Source organism: Bos grunniens, chromosome 13 (assembly GCF_055505025.1).
Source record: "Bos grunniens cultivar Pamir isolate PY7600 chromosome 13, Bosgru_T2T1.0, whole genome shotgun sequence".
NCBI lineage: Eukaryota > Metazoa > Chordata > Mammalia > Artiodactyla > Bovidae > Bos > Bos grunniens.
Window position 1 is genome coordinate 73768178 of NC_141177.1, and position 21840 is coordinate 73790017.

The window sequence follows — 21840 nt, forward strand, 5'->3', positions numbered from 1 at the left end:
TTAGCTGCTCCGAGATAACACTAGAAAAGCATCCCATTACAGTTTATACCTTAAGATGTGTCCTAGACTAGCACCGGCATTTGATGATAGGGCAGTGGGTCAATAAATGAAATACTAGGTAAGGGATACAAATAAAAATTTTATTGTACAAAATTAAGGCCTTCACAGTTCACTAAGGCTAAACAGAGACTAGGTAATCTTTTAAATCCTTTACAAAAAGCTCACATACACTTCCGCTTTCCCAACTATTAAAATGAACTGACCAAATGTTATCAAAACGAAAGCTATAAATAACAGAGTCCTTTAAAGACAACTACCCCAAATGTTATTTTTTGGCATAGGTGATCTTCATGGCATGGGACGGTGTGATCTTAAACCCCTGCAGGGCGTCCCTAGCAGCTCCAGCCTGTCCATCATTTTCAAATTCAACAAAAGCGATGTCATGCCTCCCAGGTACCAGACGCACTTCCTTGAAACCAGGGAACCTATAACGAACGAAAACAATGCTTATATATGTAAACAATTTTTATATATGCAAATATAGAAATGACATCAAATACAAAATGTCTATTCTGCATTTAAATTTGTTAAGCAACATCATGATCTACGTACAGGAAAACGATCACATCCCACCAAGAATCCTGAGTGGGATGAAAGAGCCTGAAATATAACTAATACCATGAAAAGAACTGCAGGAATCATGTAAGCTAATTCTATTCCTGTCACTTCATCAAAGCTTTGTCTCCTATTTTACTCATCAACTAGAATTAATAATTCAAACATTAGAGGTAATTTAGCTTCTCATTTGCTTAATCTGCATACTGGTTTCGATTCATGATTAATCCAGGAGCAAACCAATGAAGCCGTAGGAATTACTGTGTGATATGCAAATGGATTCAACCCAGGGAAGTGCTATCTGTCCTGTCAGGAGGCTCTCAGAACACAGACTTGTTTACGAAATACTTACTGGTTAAACAGCATGGAAAGCATCATCTCATTAGTCTCTTCTGGTAAATTATTAAGGAATAAAATATAGTTTGGAGGGTAATCAGGGACCTATTAAAAAGAAAAGGCCAAGTTAACTTATAAGTATTAAAAGTATAATAAACCACTTTGGCTCTTACATTTAAATCTATACTTCAGAGAATTACATTCCACAGTTTAAGGCTTATGAAATCTTACCACATCAAGCACTGAAGGTGAAAAACAGTGACACCAGAGAAGTAAACAAAACCTAACAGTAATTAAGACTGACATTCAAGTCACTCAGGAAATATCTGGAAGGTTATAAATCTTATCAACAGTTTTTAAGTATTTAAGTATTAAGTATTTAATTAACAGTATTTAAAAGAATATTTAAGTTTTAAGCATCCGGAGGCAGCTGGAATAGGAGGCTTCTGTCATCTGGATTACGTAACTGGTCCTAACAAAACCAGAGATGGCATTGGTGTTACCCGTCCTCAGCTGCTTAACCCGCAGATACTCAATCCTACTGCATACTACCTCCCGGTGTAAGAAAATTTTGGGAAAAAAAAAAGATTTCCACTTAGTGCTACAACTACGGAGCCCATGCTCTGCAACAAGAGAAGCCACTGCAATGAGAAGCCCACACACTGCAGCTAGAGAAGAGCCCCCACTCACAACTAGACAAAGTTTGTGCAGAGCAACAAAGACCCAACGTAGCCAAAAATAAATATATTAAAAAAGAAAAAGATTCCACATAGAACCTATATTTGGTAATTCTTAATGTTTTTCCCAAGTAAATGAGAGTAAATTTCATGGAAGAAAAAAGATGAAATGTAAAGAACTTAGGGCTTAGAGAATTATGTGCTGGACTATAGTTGCTGAAAGACTTCAAAGTAGTAGATAATGCAAGAAAATGCAAGTAACTTAAAATCAGAGGAGGAAACCTCAGTGGTGCAAGGAATTCACTGGATGTAAGGATGAGTTTCCTGATAAATCTATATTGTGCTAAGTTGCTTCAGCTGTGTTTGACTCTTTGCAACCACATGGACTATAGCCGCCAGGGTCCTCGGCCCATAGAATTCTGCAGGCAAGAATACTAGAGCAGTTGGCCATTTCCTCCTCCAGGGGATCTTCCCAATCCTGGGATTGAACCCGTGTCTCCTGCTGCTCCTGCACTGCAGGCAAATTCTGTACCGTGGAGTCACAGGGTAAAGATTTGTATCAGGAGACTTAAATATATATGTACTGAGGAAATAAGAACAAAGGTAACTATAGAACAACTTTGTTCTTTGAGAAAAGACGGGTTAGTGCTTTAGCCAATGGGAATGGATTCCAAGCAACAAGCCTGAAAAGCTCTGGGCTACATCATGTGAAGAAAACTACCATCCTGCTTCTTATCTTTATAGAACTTAGAATATATTGTTTAATCCTGTCATTGATCATTGTGGGAAGCAAGGAATAAAGTCAGGTTTGGTTTTCTTCTTCCTAAAGAAAAATAAAATGTTTTGAAGAAGGAGGTTCCACATTGTTGTGGCTTATACATGGAATCATTTTCAGTTTTTGGAGACATGAGGATTGTTGTACATTACTGCTATTGTTTTGTAATTTTATTTTAAAGTAAGTATCACATGGGAAAAAATATTACCTGAGGATTTGGTGTTGCATTTCCTTGGGTATTAGCTGAATTTGGTGTTCCCTAAATGAAAAAGAGTGAGAAACAGTTAAAACTTCCAATCCCTCTAAAAAAATAGCAAGTGTTTAAAATTACTGCACTAAAAATAAGAGTAACATAGATTTTTTTATTCCATTTTGAGAATTTACATCTTAAAACTCTGACTCAAACATTTATGTATTTATATCTTGTCAAATATTTTTGAAAGGTCTGTATCATAAAACTCAACCTCTAAGTTTCAAAATTATGGAGAAATATATAGGAGAAAAACCAAGAACCAGTCTTTCTCACTTTTTTTTAAAAACAACTAGAAAAAAAAAACCCAAGCATTATACTTATTAAAACTGATTTCTAATTACTTTCAATCTGAAAGTAACTAGTTTTTGGATAATTTCACCTTTATCTGGAATTTTTAAATTAGATTTTTGAATTTATGAACTGTTCAAAGAAGGCTGATTTCAGTGGAATACTAAAGATAAAATCTATAGTATTATTTATACACAGAACTTGAAAAATAAGCCAATAGATATTAACATATTTTGGATAATGACGGAGTTAAACATCATGCAAATTCAAATAAAACTGTTTGATATACAACGAAATAGCAACTTTTGCCCATCTTACCTGACCAGGCTTTTTGTTCACAGTTGTTGCAGTCTGTTCCACAGTTTTGGCTTTTTTCTTTTCTTTTTTCTTTTCTTTGTCAGCAAAAGTGCCACGCATTTTAGATATTATATCGGAATCTGTTTTGGCATACTGGATTCGCTGTTTTAATTATTTAAAAAAAAGTTACTTTTCATTATGCTGAAGGCTATTTACACTTGTCATTAATATTTCAAATTTCATTACACAAATATAATTTTCCTGAAGGAAATCTGTCAAGTATGCTGAGTGCCAAAAGAAAATAAATTGTGGCCCTGATTTGCAACTGAGACAAAGTTAGATTCAACTGTGTTTATTAGAAGAACAATAGATTTTCATACGGGAGAAACAGGACTTTGAAAAATCTGCACCACTGATCCTCTCTATTAAAAGACAGAGAGGAGTGCACTGGAAAGCTGTCTATGCCTTACAGGGACACTCGACAGGTCAAGATGTGCATGGAGTTTGTTACTTCTCAAGTTAAAGTACTGAAGACTGAGAATGACTTTCCTTTGAATCTGGAATATTACTTTTAAACAAAATAACAAATAGTGGCATCAACTTAAATTTAAAAAGCTTTGAAAGGAAATAAGATGGCATCACAGCTGTGCAACTAGGCCACCTGCATGAATAATATGCCACAGGCAGTGTAAAACTTTTCTTTCCTGGGGTCCAGAAAGCTGAAACTACCTCTCTGATCATACTGAAACACCAGTTCTACCAATTCCTCTCTATAGTTGTCTTCTATGGCAAGAATTTGATCTCAGTATGAAGAGAAAAAGTGACATTTTACAATATGCAGGTTTGCTAATGTACAGCTCAGGGAACTCTACTCAGTACTCTGTGACCTAAAATGGGAGGGAAATCCAAAAAAGAGGGGATGTGTGTATACACAGGGCTGACTCACTTTGCTGTATAGTAGAAACTAACACAACACTGCAAAGTAAATATACTCCACTAGAAACCAATTTTAAAAAATAATGAAGGTTTGATGAAAACAAAGAATTTGTTAAAACCAAGAGCAGCTCTTTCCTTTCTTTTATGTTAACTAGAGATGACTATATGGGATAAACAAGAGGAGAGCAAGCCTCTCACAACATCTCCATCCCTTCAGTCAGTCAGTTCAGTCGCTCAGTCGTGTCTAATTCTTTGCGACTGCATGGCCCGCAGCACGCCAGGCCTCCCTGTCCATTACCAACTCCTGGAGTTCACTCAAATTCACGTTCATCGAGTCGGTGATGCCATCTAGCCATCTCATCCTCTGTCATCCCCTTCTCCTCCTGCTCCCAATCCCTCCCAGCATCAGAGTCTTTTCCAGTGAGCCAGTTCCTCGCATGAGGTGGCCAAAATATTGGAGTTTCATCTTCAGCATCAGTCCTTCCAATGAACACGCAGGATTCATCTCCTTTAGGATGGACTGGTTGGATCTCCTTGCAGTCCAAGGGACTCTCAAGAGTCTTCTCCAACATCACAGTTCAAAAGCATCAATTCTTCGGCACTTTCTTCACAGTCCAACTCTCACATCCATACATGACCACTGGAAAAACCACAGCCTTGACTAAATGGACCTCTGTTGACAAAGTAATGTCTCTGCTTTTTATATGCTATCTAGGTTGGTCATAACTTTTCTTCCAAGGAGTAAGTGTCTTTTAATTTCATGGCTGCAGTCACCATCTGCAGTGATTTCGGTGCCCAAAAAAATAAAGTCTGTCACTGTTTCCACTGTTTCCCCATCTATTTGCCATGAAGTGATGGCACCAGATGCCATAATCTTAGCTTTTTCAATGTTGAGTTTTAAGCTAGCTTTTTCACTCTCCTCTTTCACCTTCATCAAGAGGTTCTTTAGTTCTTCTTCACTTTCTGCCATAAGGGTGGTGTCATCTGCATATCTGAGGTTATTAATATTTCTCCCAGCAATCTTGATTCCAGCTTGCACTTCTTCCAGCCCAGCATTTCTCATGATGTACTCTGCATAGAAGTTAAATAAGCAGGGTGACAATATACAGCCTTGATGTACCCCCTTCCCTATTTGGAACCAGTCTGTTTTTCCACATCCAGTTCTAACTGTTAAGTCCTAACCTGCATACAGATTTCTCAAAAGGCAGGTCAGGAGGTCTGGTATTCCCATCTCTTTAAGACTTTTCCACAGTTTACTGTGATCCACACAAAGGCTTTGGTGTAGTCAATAAAGCAAAAGTAGATGTTTTTCTGGAACTCTGGCTTTTTTGATGATCCAAAAGATCATCTTCTGTGTAGTCTTGCCACCTCTTCTTAGTAACTTCTGCTTCTGTTAGGTCCATACCATTTGTCCTTTATTGTGCCCAACTTTGTATGAAATGTTCCCTTGGTATGGCTAATTTTCTTGCAGAGATCTCTAGTCTTTCCCATTCTATTGTTTTCCATTTCTTTGCACTGATCACTGAGGAAGGCTTTCTTATCTCTCCTTGCTATTCTTTGAAACTCTGCATTCAAATGGGTGTATCTTTCCTTTTCTCCTCTGCCTTTCACAGCTATTTGTGAGGCCTCCTCAACCACTTTGCTTTTTTGCATTTCCTTTTCTTGGGAATGGTCTGGATCCCTGTCTCCTGTACAATGTCATGAACCTCCGTCCACAGTTCTTCAGGCACTCTATCAGATCTAATCCCTTAAATCTATTTCTCACTTCCACTGTATAATCATAAGGGATTTGATTTAAGTCATACCTGAATGATCTGGTGGTTTTCTGTACTTTCTTCAATTGAAGTCTGGAAGAGGGTGTTTGCTATGACCAGTGCATTCTCTTGGCAAAACTCTATTAGCCTTTGCCCTGCTTCATTCTGTACTCCAAGGCCAAATTTGCCTGTTACTCCAGGTGTTCCTTGACTTCCTACTTTTGCATTCCAATCCCCTATAATGAAAAGGACATCTTTTGGGGGTGTTAGTTCTAGAAGGTCTTGTAGGTCTTCACAGAACCATTCAACTTCAGATTCTTCAGCATTACTGGTCAGGGCATTACAATGGTCATCTGAGTTAAATTCACCCACTCCAGTCCATGTTAGTTTGCTGATTCCTAAAATATTGACGTTCACTCTTGACATCTCCTGTTTGACCACTTCCAATTTGCCTTGATTCATGGACCTAACATTCCAGGTTCCTATGCAATATTGCTCTTTACGGCATCGGACTTTACTTCCACCACCAGTCATATCCACAACTGGGTGCTGTTTTTGCTTTGGCTCTGTCTCTTCCCTCTTTCTGGAGTTAGTTTTCCACTGATCTCCAGTAGTATACTGAGCACCTACCAACCTGGGGAGTTCATCTTTCAGTGTCCTTTTTGCCTTTTCATACTCCATCCCTTAGGCTCCCTCTGATTGCAGGACTTCCTCCAAGTGGACTTAACCCTGCCAGCCACTGTTATTCTTGCACATCATCATCTAACCAAAAGGAGCAGATCTGGGCTAACTCTGACTTGGTCCAGGGATTCTCTCCCAACTCCCCTGCGTCCTCATCCTTCTTCCTGACCTGAGAAGATCTTGGGTGATCTTGTACTTGTCCCTATGGCCTGTGAAAATCTCTTACCACAGCCCTTGCTCTTAGCTGGCTGGTCTAGAGCAGCAGTTCTCAACTTGAGGAGAATCTGCCCACCAGGACACAGCTGGCACTGCTGACTGGAGACACTGCATTGTCACGCTTAGTGGGCAGAGGCCAGAGACGCTGTTAAACACTCTCCGATGAACCACAAAGCCCAAACAATAAAAAAAAGTTATTCAGTTCAAAATGTCAAAAGTGCCAGTGTTGAAAAATAGTAGACTAAATACTGATGAGGGATAAAAATTCACCCACAGCTTAGAGAAAGCGCAAGATTTACATTTATACCAGAGGTTTCATGACAGACACCCTTCGGAAGATGGTTTCACTTTACTGAGGTATTTTTGGAATTAAAGAACCAACTGTACTTGAATCACAGAGAATAATTTTGTTCTGAGTTCCAAGTCATAGACAATTTTGTTCATTTCTGATCTGGTATGTTGGCGTTAAAACAGAAGACCAACTGAAACCACTTAAGTAAATATAAACAAGATAGCTCAAGGAACATTCTTTCCCTCTTCTAGGATGCTAGAGATCTGGCAGTACCTCCTACTTTCCTGAAGCCAGAGAGGAGACCTAAAATACCTCCAATATGAGATCAGTCTAATGGGCTTGTCCCTTTGATTTTCAGTAACTAGCTGGCAGGGTGAAGCCAGTGCCAAATGCAGCAAACAATTTCCAGCTTTCCTGGACTTCAATCCCAGGCATATGCAAATGTGTCATCCCAACTTAACAAACAGTCCTAAAACCCTTTATGGAATAAATGGCTTCTTCATACTAACATAATTTCAGATTTAAACTAAAACCCAGTCTTATGCTACTACCAGCTGAGATCTAAATTATGCTAATTCTTCATGCTACTGAGAAAGATAAACTGGTTTCAGGAAATGCCAATTTACTGTAAGTTGGGGTAGGTAGGTAGATACTACCCCTTCTCAGTTCTTCTGGAATATGACTTTCCAAACATACGATGGTGGGAAACAGTCATGTGGGAAAAGGAGAGTTGGATAGAGGATGGGCAGAAAATGCGCAGCAGTTTAACAGACAAAAAGGGCTCAGTCCTGAATTAAACAGTGCAGTACCGAGGTCCCTGGAGTGCTGACTATGCCAACACTGCCTGGTATTGTGCGTTAGGTCTTCTTAGGACACAGACACACCCTTCCATGTGCACACGTTCTGTGGCTGCTTCTCCAACTATAAAGGCAGTTTAAGGAGCTGCAAAAGAGATCATCTGGCTCACACAGCCTAAAATATTTACTATCTGGCCCTTTACAGATCAGATGCCTATCCTAATTGGGGGGGGGGGGGGGAATCACAATATTGGATGTCAGCAGATTAGCTTTCAAGTCCTGACAATGCCACTGGTTATAGTAACGTAAGATTTCTGTGCCTGATATTATTAATTTGTAAAAAGAGATCACAGTGGTGATCTGCACTACAGATTATGGGCCAAATCCAGCCCATGGCCCGTTTTTGTATGGCCTATGAGTTAAGAACTTTTTTCTTTCTTTTTACAATTTTTAAAGGATTATTTAAAAAACCACATACAAACCCAAGAATGTGCAATACAAAATCTATGTAGTCCACAAAGCTTATATTATCTGGTCCTTTATAAAAGAGTTTTTGCTTGCCTGTAAATCTGACCGAAAAATATTCAGTCTGCTTATTCTTTTTTTTTTTTTTTTAACAGGTGGTGAAATGGAACATGCACCAAAAGCCAGTTAATGGCAGAACCAGAATGAGAATATGGGACCCTGAAACTCTCGGCCTTGGCTCTTTCCCCAAAACCCCTTCCCATCGCACTCCAGTTCCAGAAGAAAAGCACTAAAATCCATACCCAATGTAGAATGTACCCATTCAAACACCAAGAGACCTCTGAATTATATACTCTGTCTCCAGCCTGATCCAATCCTCTACTATCTCTGACTTATACCAATGCCTCCTGAGTTCCTTACTTTCCTTCTCACAATTCAACTTTGACCCAACAGCTAAATGTGAAATCTCAGGTCATTCCTGAGTTTAAAACTGTCCTTAGATCAGTGCTTTGACTGCATAGCTTCTAAAGTACAGTATTTCACTATAGTATTTTTTGAAACTTTGGATTGGATTTCCTCTTTGACTCACCATTTTTGTTTTGTGTTGTTTTACAAGTTTACACACAGAGGTTTCTTTTTAATCTTCTGAGTTAATTAATCACAGGATGGTGTGATCACTGACCTAGAGCCAGACATTCTGGAATGTGAAGTCAAGTGGGCCTTAGAAAGCATCACTATGAACAAAGCTAGTGGAGGTGATGGAATTCCAGTGAAGCTATTTCAAATCCTGAAAGATGATGCTGTGAAAGTGCTGCACTCAATATGCCAGCAAATTTGGAAAACTCAGCAGTGGCCACAGGATTGGAAAAGGTCAGTTTTCATTCCAATCCCAAAGAAAGGCAATGCCAAAGAACGCTCAAACTACTGCACAATTGCACTCATCTCATACACTAGTAAAGTATTGCTCTAAATTCTCCAAGCCAGGCTTCAGCAATATGTGAACCATGAACTTCCTGATGTTCAAGCTGGTTTTAGAAAAGGCAGAGGAACCAGAGATCAAATTGCCAACATTGGATCATGGAAAAAGCAAGAGAGTTCCAGAAAAACATCTATTTCTGCTTTATTGACTATGCCAAAGCCTTTGACTGTGTGGATCACAATAAACTGTGGAAAATTCTGAAAGAGATGGGAATACCAGACCACCTGATCTGCCTCTTGAGAAATCTGTATGCAGGTCAAGAAGCAACAGTTAGAACTGGACATGGAACAACAGACTGGTTGTTGTTCTGTATATTGTCACCCTGCTTATTTAACTTCTATGCAGAGTACATCATGAGAAATGCTGGACTGGAAGAAGCACAAGCTGGAATCAAGATTGCCGGGAGAAATATCAATAACCTCAGATATGCAGATGACACCACCCTTATGGCAGAAAGTGAAGAGGAACTAAAAAGCCTCTTGATGAAGGTGAAAGTGGAGAGCGAAAAAGTTGGCTTAAAGCTCAACATTCAGAAAACAAATATCATGGCATCCGGTCCCATCACTTCATGGGAAACAGATGGGGAAACAGTGGAAACAGTGTCAGACTTTATTTTTTTGGGCTCCAAAATCACTGCAGATGGTGACTGCAGCCGTGAAATTAAAAGACGCTTACTCACTGGAAGGAAAGTTATGTCCAACCCTGATAGCATATTCAAAAGCAGAGACATTACTTTGCCAACAAAGGTTCGTCTAGTCAAGGCTATGGTTTTTCCTGTGGTCATGTATGGATGTGAGAATTGGACTGTGAAGAAGGCTGAGCGCCAAAGAATTGATGCTTTTGAACCGTGGTGTTGGAGAAGACTCTTGAGAGTCCCTTGGACTGCAAGGAGATCCAACCAGTCCATTCTGAAGGAGATCAGCCCTGGGATTTCTTTGGAAGGAATGATGCTAAGCTGAAACTCCAGTACTTTGGCCACCTCATGCGAAGAGTTGACTCATTGGAAAAGTCTCTGATGCTGGGAGGGATTGGGGGCAGGAGGAGAAGGGGACGACAGAGGATGAGATGGCTGGATGGCATCACTGACTCGATGGATGTGAGTCTGGATGAACTCCGGGAATTGGTGATGGACAGGGAGGCCTGGTGTGCTGCGACTCATGGGGTCGCAAAGAGTCGGACACGGCTGAGTGACTGAACTGAACTGAGTAATTAATTTCTAGTTCTTAGTTCTTTTGAGATGACAGTATTGCCTATACTGCCATTGTTCTTAAAATATTCTACATCTCCGTGTATTTTGGTTTTGCCCATCTGAACTATCGTAACTCAAGAAGTGAATATTATAAACTCTACTACTAATGTGTTTCTATAAAAATAAATACATAAATAAACCCCAACCCACTACACAGAAGGCAGAAAGCAATAGCCACACTGTCAAGGGTATATTTACAAATCTACCACACCATTAATAGCGATTAAAGCCTAAAGAAGATTGATTTACCATTGGTTTGCCATAAAATGGAAATCCTTGTAACTGTCTCAAGGCATTTGTAGATGAGCCCAATTCCTTAAATATAACAAAGGCTTGTCCCCTCATCTTCATGGTCTTCAAAGCAACGATATCTACCACGTGGCCAAACTGAGAAAACAGGGCATACAGGGATCTCTTCAATTCTGCACAAAATTAGAGGGGAAACAAGTCATTTGTGGATGAAACTATGACTGAAATTCTTCTTTAAATGACACTGCATTGAGTGCACTCCGCTTATTTATTTATACAAAGTTACATATTTTAATAACATACTATTCCCAATGCCTGTTTAATTTTAAAAGTTTCTGAAACAATTTCATCTGAGTGAAAACAGATTCAACACATCTTCAGCCCCTACTTATTTTTAATCTTTAAAAAGCCTTAAAATCTTTACACAGTAAGGGATAAAGCATTATTTCAGGCAGTGAGAAAGATGACTAGATGAGAACTTTTGAAGCTGTATAATTTTTAAGATGGTAGTAAATAAACACACTAGTTTTTTTAAAAAAAAAAAAACACTTACCTTCCTTTTTAATTTTGTCATTCATATTGTTGATATAAATTGTATGATTTGGTCTGATATCCATGTTTTGGGTTAAACTGTTCCAACAGCCTAAAGAGACAATAAATATTCTGTTACTAAATAGGGAGGATTCGTTCACGTCATAGGGTGGCATTAAGGACACAGAACAAAGGGACTGACTTTTCAATTCTTTCAGCCCCAAATGTCAGTCTGAAAACTGAAAATATCAGTTTGGCGGTAGTCTTTAAAACCTCTCCAAAACTTGCTAGCCCTCCTTTTTAAAGAAAAGAACAGTTTTCAGGCCAAAAACTCGGTGGCGCACCATATCTAGTCAATTTTTAATAATACTCCCTTATTCCATACTTTTATTTTTATAACCTATTTCTTTTATGACAAGTGAGACTGTTTTTTCCATCTGCGTAATGAAACAACTCTCCTTTTTAAACAATATTTAAAAATTGAATAGATTTGGTGAAAAATGAAAAAACAAGCTAACAAATGCGCATTCAGTAAAAATCACAAGATACAGAACATTAATGAAGTTTGCCAAGAATCCTTTCATGAGTACTCTCATAAAGCACTTCCATAGTATTACTTAATTCATATACACCATCACTAACAGTCCTGACTCCAAAGTCAAATGGAACCGACTTGAAACGCTGGTATAGTACCACGTGATGGTTACAAACTCAGATGCTAGTGCCAGTGGATCTGAATCCAAATCTTTCTATGCTTCTTACTAGCTGCTTGACTGATGGCAAGTTCCTTAGTTTCACAGGTTCATATCTGTAAAATGGGGATAGTAATTTGCCCAATAGAGCTCAGAAGACTAAATGAGATAAAATTCTTTGCAGCTTTTAGAATGAGCAGTAAGCACTTACAACAGCTGTCACTGCTGTCTATCACAGAATAAAGCAGGGATTCCCAGGTGGCTTAGTGGTAAAGCATTGGCCTGTCAACGCAGGAGACGTGGGCCCGAACCATGGGTCACGAAGATCCCCTGAAGAAGGAAATGGGAACCCACTCCAGTATTCTTGCCTGGGAAATGCCACGGATAGAGAAGCCTGGCAGAATACAGTCCATGGGGTCGCAAAGAGTCGAACATGATTTAGCGACGAAACAAGAAGTTAATGCAAGTTCTTGCCCACGGTTACATAGGTGATACGCAGGAGGCCTGAAAATTCAACCCTTGTTTCCTGTCTCTTGCACTTTTATTTCACACCCACCACACTATTTCATTTTTCCCACCGTTTTAGTCGCGAATTGGGACCTTGCTTTATTCCCTTGGTAACCCACATATCGCTGCATCTCACGAACATTTACACTCATAGTACGTGCACAGCATAGGATGTCTGACAAGCAAAACGCCTAAAGACGAGGACTGTCCTTGTGCGGGTTAATAGGTGAAAGGTAACGCTTCTCAGAGGTTTGAGACCCTAAACTGAAACTTGGTGGACCTGTGACTCGAAGACGATGAAGAGAAGGAAGTGACAGGGATCAAACTGAGCAGGGGCGCCGGGAGTCGCCTTCCGGATTCAAAAGGGGAGCCTCTGGGAGGCCCCTGAGAACGCACGGCGCGCTGTAAACGCCTCGCATCCGCAAAAGTTATCCATAACTTCACACGCGCGAGGGTGTCGCCTCTCCAGACGCAGCAACATCCGCCCACGAGCTCCGCCCGAAGCCCCAGGAAGCGGCCACGCCATGCCCGGCCCCGAACTGTCCCGCCTAAGACAAGCTCTGAAGTCCAGGGGCCTCGCCAGACCCGAGCGTCAGTTTCCAGGCCTTCCTCGGCGACCCACCACGAACCCTCGGATGCATACATTCCGGCCCCAGCGTTGCGGACCGGTTATTCTCGGCTCCCGCAGGGGAACGTTTGGCTAAGCCGCAACCCGCAGCCAGAAGAGAGGAGAGAGCGAAGAAAAAAACCCCTCCAACTCACCAAACAGGTCCACCACGTCCCGTAACAATCACAAGCCAGAAGCCGGAAGCGGAACCAGCCACCGGAAATGACGATATCAAGCGCCTCAATCGAAAGCTGATCAGTCAAGAGCCGAGCCCAGAGTGGATCGATGCCCGTCGGTCTAGCCCACGGTAAGTAATCGCTCTGAGCATGCGCACACGTGGTGGACGGGGAGAACAGGTGTGAAGGGGACCCGGTAAAGGGAAAGAGGCTTGGGGGAATTCTGTGGGTTTAACTCGAATTCTAGGGGAGCGCAATAAGAGTATAAGGACAGATGGTGATCAGTTCCGTCACCATGAGTTAGCGCTGTTCAACACAGAACATCCTGATAAACATATCTGTGGGCTTCCCTAGTGGTTCAGACGGTAAAGAATCAGCCTGCAATGCGGGAGACCTGGGTTCGATCCCTGGGTTGGGAAGATTCCCTGGAGGAGAGGGCATGGCAACCAACCCCTGTATTCTTGCCTGTGAAATCCCGTGGACAGAGGAGCGTGGTGGCCTGCACTCCATGGGGTGGTACAGTTGGACACGAGTGGATATGACAAACACATCTGTAAGTTGAAAGCACTGTAAGATGCAAATGAGAACACATGCAATAACACCTAACCTACCCAGCATCACACATTTAATCCAGACCTATCACAAATGTGCTCAGAACACTCACATTAGCCTTTTTGTTGTTCAGTCGTTCAGTCATGTCCAACTTTTTTGCAACCCCATGGGCTGCAGCAGGCCAGCCTTCCCTGTCCTGCAGCCATCTCCTGGAGCTTGCTCAAACTCATGTCCATTGAGTTGGTAATGCCATCCAACCATCTCATCCTCTGTCGTCCCCTTCTCCTCCTGCCTTCAATCTTTCCCAGCATCAGGGTCTTTCCTAATGAGTTAGTACTTCACATCCGGTGACCACCGTATTAGAACTTCAGCTTCAGCATCAGTCCTTCCAATGGATATTCAGGATTGATCTGCTTTAAGATTGACTGGTTGGATCCCCTTGCAGTCCAAGGGACTCTCAAGTGTCTTCTCCAACAACACAGTTCAAAAGCATCAATTCTTTGGTGCTCAGCCTTCTTTATGGTCCAACTCTCACATCCATACATGACTACTGGAAAAAACATAATTTGACTAGATGGACCTTTGTTGGCAAAGTAATGTCTCTGCTTTGGTCATAGCTTTTCTTCCAAGGAGCAAGCGTCACCATGGGCAGTGATTTTAGAGCCCAAGAAAATAGTCTCTCACTGTTTCCATTGTTCCCCCAAAGTTTGCCATGAAATGATGGTACTGGATTCCAAGACCTTCATTTTTTTGAATGTTGAGTTTTAAGCCAGCTTTTTTAATCTCCTCTTTGACTTTCATCATGAGGCTCTTTAGTTCTTTGCTTTCGTCCATAAGAGTGGTGTCATCTGCATATCTGAGGTTATTGATATTTCCCCCAGCAATCTTGATTCCAGCTTGTGCTCTATCCAGCCTGGCATTTGGTATGATGTACTCAGCATATAAGTTAAATAAGCAGGGTGACAATATACAGCCTGGATGTACTTCTTTCCCAATTTTGAACGAGTCCATTGTTCCATGTCCAGTTCTAACTGTTGCTTCTTGACCTGCATATGGATTTTTCAGGAGGCAGGTCAGGTGCTTTGATATTCCCATCTCTTTAAGAATTTTCCACAGTTTGTTGTGATCCACATAGTCAAAGGCTTGAAGGTAGTCAATGAAGCTGAAGTAGATGTTTTTCTGGAATTCTCTTGCTTTTTCTATGATCCAGTGGATGTTGGCAATTTGACCTCTGGTTCCTCTGCCTTTTTAAATCCAGCTTGAACATCTGAAAGTTTTTGGTTCATGTACTGTTAAAGCCTAGCTTGGAGAATTTTGAGCATTACTTTGCTAGTGTGTGAGATGAGTGTAATTGTACAATAGTTTGAACATTTTTTGGCATTACCTTTCTTAGGGATTGGAATTAAAACTGACCCTTTCCAGTCCTGTGGCCACTGCTGAGTTTTCCAAATTTGCTGGCATATTGAGTGCAGCACTTCAGCAGCAGCATCTTTTAGGATTTGAAATAGCTCAGCTGGAATCCCATCACCTCCACTTATAGTTGGGCAAAAATCATCCATACAAAGCCAATTTTATAATAATGTGTTGAACATCACATGCAATTTGTTGAATACTACACTGAAAGTGAAAAACATAATAGCAGTCTGGGTACAGAATGTAGTTCACCCTCATGGTCACATGACTGACTGTATTGGTGGAAAATGGAAGGATGGTCATAACTCAGGTCTCCAGGGAGTCCCTGGGAGGGGCCACCAAGTAAGCATCCTTGGCTTCATGCAGGAAAGATTTCAAGAGTCATGGTTGTAAAGCGAAAGCAGGTTTATTGAAAAAGATAGACATTCCACAGGCAGAATACAGTCCTTCTCAGTAGGTGAGAGTGGGGCTGTGGTCGGGGGTGGGGGGAGTTAGTTTTTTATGGGCTAGATAATTTCATAGGCTAATAAGTGGGAGGAATAATCCAACTATTTTAGGGAAGGAGGTGTCTCTATGACTTGGGGTATTGCCCACTTTTTTAGTCTGCATTGGAGCTGTCATAATGCCTGTGGGCATATTATTTAGCATATGCTAATGTATCACAATGAGCATATAATGAGGCCCAGGGTCTAGTAGGGGCTTCCCAGGTGGTGCCGTGGTAAAGAACCCACCGCTAAAGCAGGAGATGTAAGACATGTGGGTTCAATCCCTGGGTCAGGAAAATCCCCTGGAGGAGGAAATGGCAATCCACTCCAGTGTTCTTGCCTGGAGAATCCCATGGACAGAGGAGCCTGGTGGGCTACAGCCCATGGGGTTCCAAAGAGTGGGACACGACTAAATGACTTATAACAGGAAGGTCTACTAGACGTTGAATCTTCTGCCATCTTGGGTCTCATAGTTTCTAACCAGTTTTTGTCATCTCTTTGATGGCTACATCATTCTTTTAATGGTTGTGCCCTGCCCCTTCCTTCCTTCTAAACTGGGAGCTGTGGTTTGCTGCCCAGCATTAGGACAGTAGCTATTGCATGTTGTTAGCACAGGAAAAGCTCAAAATTCAAGATTTGAACATTGGTTTTTATTGAATGTGTGTCACTTTCACATCTGCATAAAGTAAAAAAATCGTTAAGTTGGATGATCTTAAGTTGGGGACCCTCTGATTGAAACAGAACCGGACCCTATTTTCCTTAGCCCTCACCTGGCTGTCCTGGGTCTTCCAGAGGAGTGCTGTGGTCATAACAGTGTATGAGCCTGGTGCTGCTTATGGCTAGCTAACCCAAGTAGGGAATTTGGGGGACGTTCCTAGCAGCTGCCAAAATCATTTGTTTTAATGATCCTCCCTGTTTCTCCCCTCAGCACTGGCTGCCAACTTATGCTTTTCCTTGGTGACATGGAACTTTGCATTTGGGATGAGCTGACGAGCTCCAAGACCAGGTAAGTTCACTGGTGTGCACGCAGGCACCCTTCCCATCTGTGAGTTCTAGAGATGTTTGGGCATTCTTGCCAATTGGTTCTAATGTCTATCTGCCATTGACAAGTGTTTGTAAGTGCCAGTGCTATTTTAGAATTCTTGCCAGTTGGTTCTGGTGTGTGTCTGATGTTGAGGACCATTTGTGAACACTGACCGCTATTTGGGCACTTTTGCCAGTTGGTTCTGAATGATGTCTGTCTGCCATTGAGTACCATTTGTGAGAATGAGGTGCTAGTTGGGCATTCTTGCCAATTGGTTTTGATGTCTGTCTACCGCTGAGCACCGTTTGTGAGCACTGAGTGTCATTTGGGTATTTTGCCAATTGGCTCTGACATCAGGCTACCATTGAGGATCGTCTGTGTTGGGCAAGTGTTCATTTGGGACTCCATACCAGTAACCCTCAGAGAGGGTTTAGGACAGATCTGTTGTTTGGTCTGTGAGTGTATATTCCATTTGTATGATTGGTACTCTTGTTGCCTTATGTAAGATAGGACATTTAGGTTCAATTAATTAAGAAAAATTTTAGCTATGAAATTATGACTACAAAAAAGATGATTTTTTTTGGACAATGTATGGCAGCAGTATTCTTTAGACTCTCAAGAAAGTTGGTTAAGATAAAACTCTTGAAATTCAAAAAAATCGGTTCTTTTGGCATATGCAGTTAGGGAAAGCTAGCTTGACAAAAAGTTTTTTTAGACCCTGAGAAATTAAAATATAACTAGGAGAAACTTTGAAGTTAATGCTTATCATGTCCTTAAAATACAAACACAGTCCACTTTGCCTGGATCTTCAGCCCTGTACTTTGCCTGAATCTTCAGCCATTATATCTACTATTGTGGGCAAGAATCCCTTAGAAGAAATGGAGTAGCCATTATAGTCAGTAAGAGTCCAAAATGCAGTATTTGGATGCAATCTCAAAAATGACAGTATGATATGTTTGTTTCCAAGGCAAACCATTAAATATCACAGTAATCCAAGTCTATGCCCCAACCAGAAATGATGAAGAAGCTGAAGTTGAATGGTTCTATGAAGAACTATAAGACCTTCTAGAACTAACACCCAAAAAAGATGTTGTCTCATTATAGGGGACTGGAATACAAAAGTAGGAAGTCAAGAGCTACCTGATGTAATAGGCAAATTTGGCCTTGGAGTACAGAATGAAGTAGGGCAAAGGATAACAGAGTTTTGCCAAAAGAATGCACTGGTCATAGCAAACACCCTCTTCCAACACCACTAGAAGTCTACACATGGACATCACCAGATGGTCAACACCGAAGTCAGATTGATTATATTCTTTGCAGCCAAAGATGGACAAGCTCTATACAGTCAGCAAAAACAAGACCAGGAGCTGACTGTGGCTCAGATCATGAGCTCCTTATTGCCAAATTCAGACTTAAATTGAAGAAAGTAGGGAAAACCACCAGATCATTCAGGTATGACCTAAATCAAATCCCTTATGATTATACAGTGGAAGTGAGAAATAGATTCAAGGGATTAGATCTGATAGACAGAGTGCCTGAAGAACTGTGGATGGAAGTTCATGACATTGTACAGGAGGCAGGGATCAAGACCATCCCCAAGAAAAAGAAATGCAAAAAGGCAAAATGGTTGCCTGAGGAGGTCTTACAAATAGCTGTGAATAGAAGAGAAGTGAAAAGCAAAGGAGAAAAGGAAAGATATACCCATTTGAATGCAGAGTTCCAAAGAATATCAAGGAGAAATAAGAAAGTCTTCCTCAGTGATCAATGCAAAGAATTAGAAGAAAACAATAGAATGGGAAAGACTAGAGATCTCTTCAAGAAAATTAGAGATATCAAGGGAATATTACATGCAAAGATGAGCACAATAAAGGACAGGAATGATATGGACCTAACAGAAGTAGAAGATATTAAGAAGTGGCAAGACTACACAGAAGAACTGTACAAAAAAGATCTTCATGACCCAGATAATCATGATGATATGATTACTCACCTAGAGCCAGACGTCCTGGAATATGAAGTCAAGTGGGCCTTAGGAAGCATCACTATGAACAAAGCTAGAGGAGGTGATGGAATTCCAGTTGAGCTATTTCAAATCCTAAAAGGTGATGCTGTTGAAGTGCTGCTCTCAATATGCCAGCAAATCTGGAAAACTCAGCAGTGGCCACGGGACTGGAAAAAGTCAGTTTTCATTCCAATCCCAAATAAAAGGACTGCCAAAGAATGCTCAAACTACCTCACAATTGCACTCATCTCACACGCTGGCAAATTACTGCTCAAAATTTTTCAAGCCAGGCTTCAACTGTACGTGAACCATGAACTTCCAGATATTCAAGCTGATTTAGGAAAAGCAGAGGAACCAGAGATCAAATTGCCAACATCTGCTGGATCATCGAAAAAAGCAAGAGAGTTCCAAAAAAGCATCTACTTTTGCTTTATTGAGTATGCCAAAGCCTTTGACTGTGCGGGTCACAACAAACTGGAAAATTCTTCAAGAGATGGGAATATCAGACCACCTGAGCTGCCTCCTGAGAAATCTGTATGCAGGTCAAGGAGCAACAGTTAGAACTGGACATGGAACAACAGACTGGTTCCAAACAGGAAAAGGAGTACATCAAGGCTGTATATTGTCACCCTGCTTATTTAATTTATATGCAGAGTACATCATGAGAAACGCTGGGCTGGAGGAAGCACAAGCTGGAATCAAGATTGCTGGGAGAAATATCAATAACCTAATATATGCAGATGACACCACCCTTATGGCAGAAAGCAAATAACTAAAGAGCCTCTTGATGAAAGTGAAAGAGGACAGTGAAAAAGCTGGCTTAAATCTCAACACTCAGAAAACTAAGATCATGGCATCCAGTCCCATCACTTCATGGCAAATAGATGGGTAAACAGTGGAAAGTGACAGACTTTATTTTTCTGGGCTCCATAATCACTGCAGATGGTGACTGTAGCCATGAAATTAAAAGACACTTACTCCTTGGAGGGAAAGTTATGACCAATCGAGACAGCATATTAAAAAGTAGAGACATTACTTTACCAAAAAAGGTCCATCTAGTCAAAGCTATGCTTTTTCCAGTAGTCATGTGGTTGTGAGAGTTGGACTATAAAGAAAGCTGAGTACTGAAGAATTGATGCTTTTGAACCGTGTTGTTGGAGAAGACTCTTGAGAGTCCCTTGGACTGCAAGGAGATCCAACCAGGCCATCCTAAAGGAGACCAATCCTGGGTGTTCATTGGAAGGACTAATGCTGAAGCTGAAACTCCAATACTCTGGCCAACTGATGCGAGGACTTGACTCATTGGAAAAGACCCTGATGCTGGGAGAGATTGAAGGTGGGAGAAGAAGGGGACAACAGAGGATGAGATGGTTGGATGGCATCATCAACAGTATGGACATGAGTTTGAGCAGGCTCCGGGAGTTGGTGATAGACAGGGAAGCCCAGCATGCCTCAGTCCATGGGGTTTCAAAGAGTTGGACACGACTGTGTGACTGAACTGAACTGAACTGAACTCAGCCCTGGGTTAATTGTAAAACCTCAAGTCAAAATGGGAAAAAAAGAGGGGAAGCCTTTTAAAATTGAGAATGTAAATTTGACTAGTCTGACTATTATCCATAAACTGGTGAGTTTAATTGCAATGCCTGCCTAACTCACGAAATATAAAAAAATGAGACCTCTGTTTGTCTGTATGTCTGCATGTCTCAATATGTGTTCTTGTCTTTGGACAATATTGCTGAGGTTAATTTGTGAAGAAGCTCTTTTTAATTGGCCTTAAAAAAATTATAAGTGCTTACAAATCAAAACAAATCTAAATTTACCTACTTTTGTCTTCTTGTAAGACCAAGAGGGAAACTAAAGATATTTTGGTTTATTAAACCAAATGCATGTTGTACCACTGAAGAAAAATTACACTATGAAAAAACTGTATGTTTTTTGAGGTTATGGAATGTGTTCTTCATTTGCCAATCAGAAAATGCCAGTGTAACATTTCAATCTCTTATTTCTTGTTTTTTTTTTTTTTGTTAAATTATTCAGGAGTTAAAAATTGTGATGTATAAAATGATAAGATAAACATTTCAGTGTGTAAAGCAAATAGGATATGTGTTGTTGGCAAAAAAAAGGTATAAAAATGGAATTATTTTTCTTGAGGAAAAATGATGATAATAATTTTATTCTACAGTTGTTTGTTTCTGGATGAGGAAATACAAATTTGTTTGGATCCAGAAAATGATAAAAGGTTTATGAAAAAGGGACTTTGAGAAATGAATTTTGTATGTTGTCAGGATTAAGAATTTAATTTAATTAGGTATATGAATTTTGCTATTAACAGTAAACTGATGCAAGACTGAATTTTTTTCCCTCTCTGTTAAGAAAGCAAAATTATCCTGGAATATTGATCCATTTAGGTAACAGAGACTTCTAATGGAAAATAATTGTTTTGTTTCTAATCTTACTTTAGACTCTAATGTTCAGGATGGAAAAATTGTCCAGTGAGGTTGTCACAGAGTATAACTACTCGTGATGTGTAGCCCTGCTGGCTTTAAGTTTACTGCTTAAAGCACATGTGCAATGTTTGTGTGACGGTTGGGTATAGATGATGAAATGTGTGGCCTATAAAGCATTTCCCTACTAACATACCATATCTAACATGGGATCTTTTTAGTTTTCCCCCAACGTGGACAGCTAGGCAAGTATATAAACAAAAAGGAGCCCTTGCACCAAGGGACGTAGATGGACCCAGAGCAGGCAAAAGAGCAGGCAACGTTGGAAAAATGTATTGATTATCAATTCTTGCCATGAAAGGAGCTACAATTAAAAGGGGAAAATGACGGAAGAAATTTTCACATTTTGAGGTATGGGCAAGTCATTCTGGCCTATACATGATTTATTTAAACTTTAGGCTAACCAAAACAACCTGTTTATGGCCTATTAAATATAGCCCTGTGGCTTACCTGGCCTCGGGTCAGCAGGTGAGCTGGGAGGGAGCTGG

At 40.6% G+C, this 21840-nt stretch overlaps 1 protein-coding gene across 2 annotated transcripts; it reads right to left on the reverse strand.

Annotated features, from left to right (window-relative positions):
• Positions 1 to 119: 119 nt before the first annotated feature.
• Positions 120 to 13423, reverse strand: SNRPB2 (small nuclear ribonucleoprotein polypeptide B2). 2 transcript variants are annotated; one of them, XM_086334991.1, is made up of 7 exons: positions 13352 to 13423; positions 11413 to 11502; positions 10860 to 11032; positions 3263 to 3403; positions 2612 to 2662; positions 968 to 1056; positions 120 to 485 (listed from the first exon to the last, which is right to left on the reverse strand). In XM_086334991.1, exons 2-7 carry the CDS (start codon positions 11474 to 11476, stop codon positions 326 to 328), a joined length of 678 nt encoding a protein of 225 aa, XP_086191117.1. In that variant the 5' UTR covers positions 11477 to 11502; positions 13352 to 13423; the 3' UTR covers positions 120 to 325. The 2 variants fall into 2 exon arrangements, with proteins under 2 accessions (XP_086191117.1, XP_086191118.1); XM_086334992.1 differs by having other exon boundaries at positions 12294 to 13423.
• Between the last annotated feature and the right edge of the window lie 8417 nt (positions 13424 to 21840).

What these genes read in the sequence shown, in the direction of transcription:
- SNRPB2 (XM_086334991.1), bottom strand. Translation starts at nt 11,476, where the DNA reads ATGGATATCAGACCAAATCATACAATTTATATCAACAATATGAATGAC. An exon ending in TGACAAAATTAAAAAGGAAG is followed by an intron (nt 11,033 to 11,412) that starts GTAAGTGTTTTT and finishes AATTTTGTGCAG; the next exon opens with AATTGAAGAGATCCCTGTAT. An exon ending in CTTTCCATGCTGTTTAACCA is followed by an intron (nt 486 to 967) that starts GTAAGTATTTCG and finishes CGTTCGTTATAG; the next exon opens with GTTCCCTGGTTTCAAGGAAG.